The 8,440-nt window shown below is 32.8% G+C and overlaps 1 protein-coding gene across 1 annotated transcript; it reads left to right on the top strand.

Moving 5' to 3' along the window:
* The first annotated feature begins 4,518 nt into the window (after window positions 1-4,518).
* Window positions 4,519-8,019, top strand: LOC107805626 (alkaline ceramidase TOD1-like). Its single transcript, XM_016629693.2, has 4 exons — window positions 4,519-4,849; window positions 4,935-5,141; window positions 5,725-6,282; window positions 7,173-8,019. Exons 1-4 carry the CDS (start codon window positions 4,597-4,599, stop codon window positions 7,520-7,522), a joined length of 1,368 nt encoding a protein of 455 aa, XP_016485179.1. The 5' UTR covers window positions 4,519-4,596; the 3' UTR covers window positions 7,523-8,019.
* The last annotated feature ends 421 nt before the right edge of the window (window positions 8,020-8,440 follow it).

Raw genomic sequence — 8,440 nt, 5'->3', positions numbered from 1 at the left:
CTTCTTCTATTTATTCCTTTTGTCACTTCAACTGACAGATTTTAAAGTATCTTATCACTTGTATATTAGGACCCGTTTATTCATTGCTTTTTTTTTTAAAATTCAAAAATGACTTTATATCTAGGACTCAAATTCGAAACTTCGAAATAATTAAGTACCCACCGGCTACCATTCTATCACGACGTTCGGCGGTATCAAATTAATAATATTGATCGAACAGATGTAACCTACCAATAACATGACGCATATTAATTGATCAATCTACTAGTAGTTATACTGACGACTACAATATCACATCTCACTCGAAGTACAATCTTATTGATGCATGGCCATAATTAATATAATCGTACAGAATATATTGTTTCTTATGTTGTGCATGAGAGAAGATATATCCACTTATGTGAGCCAAAATTATTGCTGATTCTTTTTTTTTTTTTAAGGGAAAAGTATAGCTGACCAAAAAATGAGAATATATATCATTAGCCATGGTTAATTGATATAAATCTATACGTCAAACACATATATATCTTGCATTGATGTAATTAAATATACTACTAGTAGCGAGGTTAGTTTGAAGATAAATGAAAGACAGAGAAGTGCGATTACAACTATACACAGGTTGTATCTTCACTAAATATTGCTTTAGGGATATCAACCAATTAAGTTGCAGATAAAATGGCCTCATTAAGTCAGGTTAAAGGGATCTTGAACATGAAAAGATGGCGACTGCCTTCATTTCGAGTCAAGAAGAGAAGCGAGAGTGTGTTGGTCTTTGAACCAGCTTCAACTATCAGCTTTATTTATTGTTACTATTTTGGTTTTTGATAGTGGTTTGCAATGTACGTAATTGATCAATTCTCTAACCTGTTTACCAGGTTCTCATCTTGTACAAGAAGTTTAGGTTGTCCCTCCTTCAAACAGTTGTTTGGTTGTCGGGATAAGGGCTAATAATTCGAAATAAAATGCGGGATTATTTTATCTCACTTTTTGGTTGAGTATTAATTAGTTTCAAGAATTATTTTGTACTAAAATTGTAGGATTAGCTATTCCATATAGAAGATGGGATAGCTTATCCCATGAGATATCCCAGCCAATAGAATAAAAGGGCAGTCCGGTGCACTAAGCTCCTGCTATGCGCGGGATCCGGGAAAGGGCCGGACCACATATGTCTATCGTACACAGCCTTACTCTATATTTTTGTAAGATAGACTGTTTTCACGGCTCGAATCCGTAATCTCCCGGTAGCATAGAAGCCAATAGAATATCCTTGTTTATTCCATCCTACCAACCAACCACTCTACTTTTTTCCCTTTCTTCTCGACCAAACAAAAGAACTGCATGAATTCCATTATAGGTGCGTTAGGGCTTTGACTTAGATCCCGTGACCCTTGAAAAGACTAGAGTTGCAGAAACTCTATATGATTTTATCATTGGGTCAATATGATTGGTCAGATGTCAAAACCTTAGAATGCAAATTAGAATATCTTAACCAAAAGTCATAGAGAATCCTTTTAATAAAATAAATTAGAGAAACTACTAGTTATTTCAACCCATAAGTATGTTAGTACGAAAATTAGTCAATTCATAAAATATTACTAATATTAGCCAAATAATATTAATTTTCTGCTTTCTTTTGAGTGTGTATTGTTAGAATAGATTGAATGCATCTTAAAGAGTTTGAATCTAAGTTTTGGGATGATTTGATAGAGTTTTGAGGTAATTTGAATTGAAAATTCGCAGTAGAAGATGAATATGGAAATTAAAAAGATGATATGTGTATACACTATGTATCATTACTATATCACATATGTATCATATTTGTATCAAATGTGTATCATATGTATATCGATGTATATCTCTGTGTGAGATACATGCATGATACATGTGTAATAGAATTATTTTTTAAATTTGATTTTAACTATGAATTTTGATATCAAATAAGTCCAAATCACCTCCAATTTTTCTCAAATTTTGTATATTGACTCATCTATATGTTTTCAATAAATTTCAACCATACCCATTGAAAAAGGTCCCTTTTGCTTAGTTTTTTTGAATCTTGTATATTTTTTTCTTTGTATTTCATCACCGTGTTAGCTACCTCATATATGAAATTTTCTTTCCATTTTGCATCTAATGTTGTCGATCATGCTTAAAAATATGGAAGAAGATCTTTGCGTGTGATTCTTGGACAGAAAAAATCCTTATTTTTCTGAGTTTTTAATTTTCGTATGCGCTTAGCTAGTTTTGATAAGTCTATGATTAATGACTAGAAGTTGATAAGTTTAGACTTATTTTGGATATTTCTATAAAATTCTCAATAAATAATAAGAGGACATAAGTCATTGCGTGCTTGTGGTTGACTCTCTCAACAAAAAATTACCTATTCATTGAGCCTGCAAAATAAAAATAAAAAAAAGGAAAGAAAAAAAAAAAGAATTAGGTAAATGACAAAGGGAGTAGAAGCTTCTTTCCTTCGCATAACAGCAAAAGTATATATCCCACATTTTTTGTCTTCTTCTGTTTATTCCTTTCTCCCTCTACTCTGATTTGTCACTTCCAAAGACAGATTTAGTAGTGTCGTATCACAAGAATATTACTGACGTATTGGAAATTCTCGATATATCCTTAGTCATTGTCACATCTCACTTAAAGTAAAATTAATCTTGTTGATGCATGGGCAACATGGCCATAATATAAATTTTTTAAGCTGTCTACTATGGGAGAAGACGTATATATTTTCATATTCACACTTAAACTTTGCATGAATCATATATATGATCCATCTGAACATTTTCGAAATGGAATAAATACATTCTCACAACTAGATATATGTTAATGTGTGAAATACACGTGCTGGCACCTAGATTTTATCACTTAATTATCAACGGGGTTGCTCTAGTGGTGAGCGCCCTTCACTTCCAACCAAGAGGCTGTGAGTTTGAGTCACCCCAAGAGGAAGGTGGGGAGTTCTTGAAGGGGAGCGGCCTTTCTACCTTAAAGATAGGGCTAAGGTCTGCGTACACACTATCCTCCCCAGACCCCATTAGTGGGATTATACTGAGTTGTTGTTGTTGTTCTTTCTTTCTTTCTTCACCATCCAACTTCGCCGGAGCTACTAGTGTTGCCGCTTTTTCATCTTAAATGCGCTCGTCTGAAAATGCAAGTTCTACATTCAAGTCCCCTATTTTATAGTTTTATTTTTTTTCTTGACTTGACTATCAATACTTTGACTAAAACCCCACAAAAGAAAAGTTGTCATTTTGTTCAACAAAGGTCCGATCTCCATTTTTTCCGACGAACTCCTCGTCGGAATTTTTCTAACTAGAATAATCCGTACAGTTTTCTATCTAAAACGACGGCAAACCACATTCGAAACACTTTGTCAAATATTTTCTAGTTTGAAATGGGAGAACCAAAAATGACTTAAATTTTCTGCAAGGTTTCTAGTCAAGGCAAACCGTGACTGTTTCTGTTTTTGCTTACTGATTTTTTAAGCGCAAATTTATCTACCATGTATTTTTGAGAATTTTTCTGGGAGGTGTTGGAGATAAGAACAAGATATTATAGGTCAAAAATGAAAGACGGGGAAAGAGATAGCTGGAGGGGATGGGAGGCAGCGCCATGGCTAAGTTTTAGAAATGAAAATCGAAAAAGAAGGGAAGGAAAAATCATAATTAATTAATTACATTAATTAATTGTATAGTATCCAATTAAGAAATGACAGTTGTACACATTAGTCAATCTTAACTTATTTTTTCCTTCTCACGTACCTCCTAGAGAGTGAGCTCATTTTCTGTGCCACATCATCACTAAAAGGGTATTTATGTCGTTTTAAAAATATTAAAGGAGGTCATAGGACCACAGTTTAAGTGTGCATTTGAAAAAACCGAACTAGTTCAGGGGAGAGGGTATGTATTATTCCTAAATTTTTATGTTGTCTACTATAGGAGAAGACATATTGATGCATGGGCAACATGGCCATAATATAAATTTTTTAAGCTGTCTACTATGGGAGAAGACGTATATATCCACTTATGCGAGCAAAGTATAGCTGATTCTAATTTCAAAAAATCAACATTACGTAGCTACATCAAGATCAGGGTATTGTAGTAAATGAGTATCATTATTCATTAGAATGTACCGGCTTGAACACACGCTACATCAAGATCAGGGTATAGTGGTAAATGAGCGAAGGACTTTAATTTATAGAATGAAGTAGCTAGACCTAAATAGAGCACATACTAGCTAAATATGATGGAAAATATTTTTACACGTCCATAGTAATTTGATACAAGTCTATGCATCAAAAACATATCTTGTATTTATTCGTTTGGAATAAGTATCATATATTATGCAAATAATTTTAAAAAATAAAATAGAATTCGTATAGGAAAACTCCTACTACTTGAGATTGACGAATAGTTGATTGATACATGTATTGTATGAAAAAGACATCTAAGATTTTTGTAATCCCAAAAAAAACTCTAACATAAATGAGATAATAATTGGTTGAGAAAAAGAAGATTTTTTTAAAATTTTTTTGCATAGGATGATAACAACACGAGAAGATGGTATTTCTGTTATGAGAATAGGTAAATGGGGATCAAGGCTATATCCAAACCACTCTTCTGCCACTCAAAACTTCTCTGCATTTCTCTTCTCTACCTCTTCACCTCTCTCTTCTTAGCTCTTTACACTTCTTTCATTTCTCCAACAAATTGTCTCTTCAGATATTCTCCAAATGATCCAATTCAGACTCCTCTTTTCTTGTACAATTCTTCTTATGGTGAACACAAACATGCCCTCCCCACTTTTCGTTCTTCTTGCAATTCCCCTGTTTATTTCTCAGGTAAAAAAAATTAAACAATTGAATTCTCTTTGATTTTTGATGAAATTTTGATGTTTGAGATAATGGGGTTGTGTTTTTTTGGCAGATTATTGGGCTGCTTTAAAGGAAATCAATGAATTTAGTGAAAATTCTACATTTCTTGGTTCACAAAACTTAAGGTATATTCAGGGGAATGCTGCTAGTTTTGGTGGGAATTTTAGTATCAAGAAAAGGTTTTCTTATTTTGATCATTCTGATGATGGAATTGAAATACCTTGTGGATTCTTTAAACAATTCCCTATCAGTAATTCTGGTTAGTATTTTTGTACTCAAATTACTAAGATTTTCCTTTTTGGATCTCAGAATTAATTCTCATGTACTCACATTTCATTTGTGAAGCTAGAATTACTTTTCTTGTCTCCTTTTGTCACTTCTGATTGTGGCTTTTGAAGCTATAAATTCTGACTGTTCTGTAATTTATGCTTGAATTTTATCATCTTTATGCAACAACAACAACAAATTCAGTGTAATCTCACAAGTGGAGTATAGGGAGAGTAATGTGTATGCAGACTTTACTCCTTTCTTGTGAAGGCAGAGAGATTGTTTCCGATAGACACTCGGTTCACGGATCATCATTATACGATTACTAAGAAAAAATGAATCTTGGACGAGTTATTCAAATGTTTAACTTTCATAAACTGATGGTGTCAGATCACCGAAAAACTAGTAACTGTGTAAAATGTGAGATTAGTAACCTGAAAAATAGGGTAAATTATCTTCTACAACATGCTAAGATACATTGAGTGTGTAAAAAGATTTGCAGTGTCACTGTCAGTATATATAAGTTAAACCAATGATGATTTTGTGTTGGTTTTTTTCTTTTTTGAAATTTTCAGATAGAATGGCCATGGAAAAGTGCAAGGGAGTAGTGGTTATTTCAGCAATATTCAATGACCATGACAAAATCAGGCAGCCAAAAGGACTAGGCAAAGAAACTCCCTATTCTATATGCTTTTACATGTTTGTAGATGATGTGACACTCAAGGGACTTCAATATCACAACTTAATTTCAAAAAATTCAGATGGGAATTCAGTTGGAGTATGGAGAATTGTTAAAGTTGCAAAAGAACATTTGTATGAGAATTCAGCAATGAATGGAGTAATTCCAAAATATTTGGTTCATAGGCTTTTCCCAAACTCTAAATATAGCATTTGGATAGATGCCAAAATGCAGCTAGTTGTTGATCCATTCTTGTTGATTCACTCACTTGTTATTAAGGAAAATGTTGATATGGCTATTTCAAGACATCCCTTTTTTGTTCACACAATGGAGGAAGCCATGGCTACTGGTAGATGGAAGAAATGGTGGGATGTTGATGGATTGAAGAAACAAATGGAAACTTATTGTGAGAATGGATTGCAACCATGGAATCCTGAAAAGCCTTACCCTTCAGGTAATGTAAATATTTGATACTCTCTTCGTTATGTTTCTTTCCTTTTTAGCCTGTTAGTCTGTTACACTAAAAATGACACATTTCTATATTTCAAAACTCTTTAATTTTAAACTTTTAATTTTACCCGTAATGGAATGCTGTTATAGCTAGAGAAATGTCATAACATGTTTAAGAGTGCCGGATTAAATGATACCTTTGATATGTTTTGAAATTAGTCTTGGTTCATTTTTTAAACTCCGTATTCAGTCAAATCTCTCTTTGAGAAAGCACGAGTTGTTTGTGATGCTTGGAGCTATATGATAGAGAATATCACATTAAATAAGACATATATGTTTAATATTCCTCAATCACCAACAAGAAAAGGGGAAAGAAAACAAAATATTCATGCTAGGCGAACATCCATATAGTTTTTTTTTGTTAATTAAAGCCAGTCCATATTCAAATAGTTAATCTCACTTTTAAGAACACAAGGTATTACATGGAACTAGCACACTATATGGTATGGAGTATGTGTTAAGTTCAATGACATTATGAGCAAAAAATGATAAGAGCAATGCATTTTTAAATATATATACTGTCAACTATGAGCTTTTAATTAACCTTTTCTTTCTTTTGAAGATAGTTTAATGGCAGGGCCATAGCATAACCTTTAATCTCTTTCCCATGATCAATATTCCAGACTATTTGATGAAACTTCTATTCAGGTTGCTTCTTCTAGGGTATTCTTCATATAAATTGTCTTATTTTGATCATTGTACAAAGAACAAAAGTCTTAGTTTAATCATGATTCTTGTCTAGTTCTTTACAATGTGTCTTGCAAATTAATGTTATTGAAATTTTTATGGAAAACTCTTTTTTATGTGTATGGGCTTTTTCCTTGGTTCTTGCAGATGTACCAGATAGTGCAATAATATTGAGGAAACATAGTGTGGCAACCAATTTATTCTCTTGCCTCTTATTTAATGAACTTGAAGGGTTTAACCCAAGGGACCAATTGCCCTTTGCATATGTGAGGGATTTGATGAAACCTAAGTTGAAGTTGAACATGTTTGATGTTGAAGTATTTGAACAAGTGGCAGTTGAGTATAGGCACAACCTTAAAAATGGTGGGGTCATCACTGGTCCAAAAGTGATGCCCACAAAGACAAAGAGAGCAACTTCAGAATTACTTGTGAATGGGACTGGTAGGAGCAAGTGTGATAGTTACCTTTTGAAAATGTGGGGTGAATCCCAAGATTGATTTCATCTATACGCTATTAAGTAATATAAAAAAATAATTACATGTAATTTTTTTATAATAGTCAAGATTAGTATCCCTATTTTTTATGGACGAAATTATCGGTTATTTCTGCTAGTGGAAAATAGCAGATATTCGATAAAAACTTCAACGTGTACACAAGCTGATAAGTATCATCTTTTCGAAAAAAATAAGACATGTACTGGAAAAGGAGAAAGGTAAGATGTTATAATATCTTAAAAGAGACATTAATATTATAAAAAAGAATTACACTATATATATTAGTTGTCATTGGAATGGAAGGTTGGAGAAAAGGAAAAAGGCCAAAGAATAAGCCAACTTCAACCAACCAAATTAAGCTTCACCTACAAAAGCTGACAGATCATGACAGCTTGTCAGTGAATGTTCAGTTGAAAGATATTGTGAAGATTAAGCTTTGCAACAAGTCTAAGCCAATCATTTTTCAGATTCTATAGCTTATAGTAGTAAAAAAGTGAATGGTGGATTAGGGTGAAGACAAGTTCTGAATTACTTTTTTTTTTATTTGGACTTGTAGCAACTAGCAAGTAGCTACCTTTCAAATTATATGGTGAATCCTGTGATTTTGATTTAGCTTTTTTGTTACTTCTCGCGTCGCATGTGTATAATGATGTTCAATTCAATACCAAGTTTTAAATATAGATTGAATTCTTAGGGCACGTTTGGTACGACGGATAATGAATAATTAATTTCAGGACTAAATTTAAGAAGAGTTTATTTCATATTTGGTTGGGAGAAAATTATGGTATAATTAATCCCGAAATTAGTTATCACGGGATTGTATTGTTTTCTTATCCCCATGGAAAGGTGAAATAACTAATTCCGGGATAATTAATCCTGGGATAATATCTTTCCAACCAATTGACCCCTTATTATATTACT

This window comes from Nicotiana tabacum, chromosome 15 (assembly GCF_000715075.1).
Source record: "Nicotiana tabacum cultivar K326 chromosome 15, ASM71507v2, whole genome shotgun sequence".
NCBI classification, from domain to species: domain Eukaryota; kingdom Viridiplantae; phylum Streptophyta; class Magnoliopsida; order Solanales; family Solanaceae; genus Nicotiana; species Nicotiana tabacum.
The sequence above is the reverse complement of the archived record's forward strand: the minus strand, read 5'-3'. Positions and strand labels throughout refer to the sequence as shown.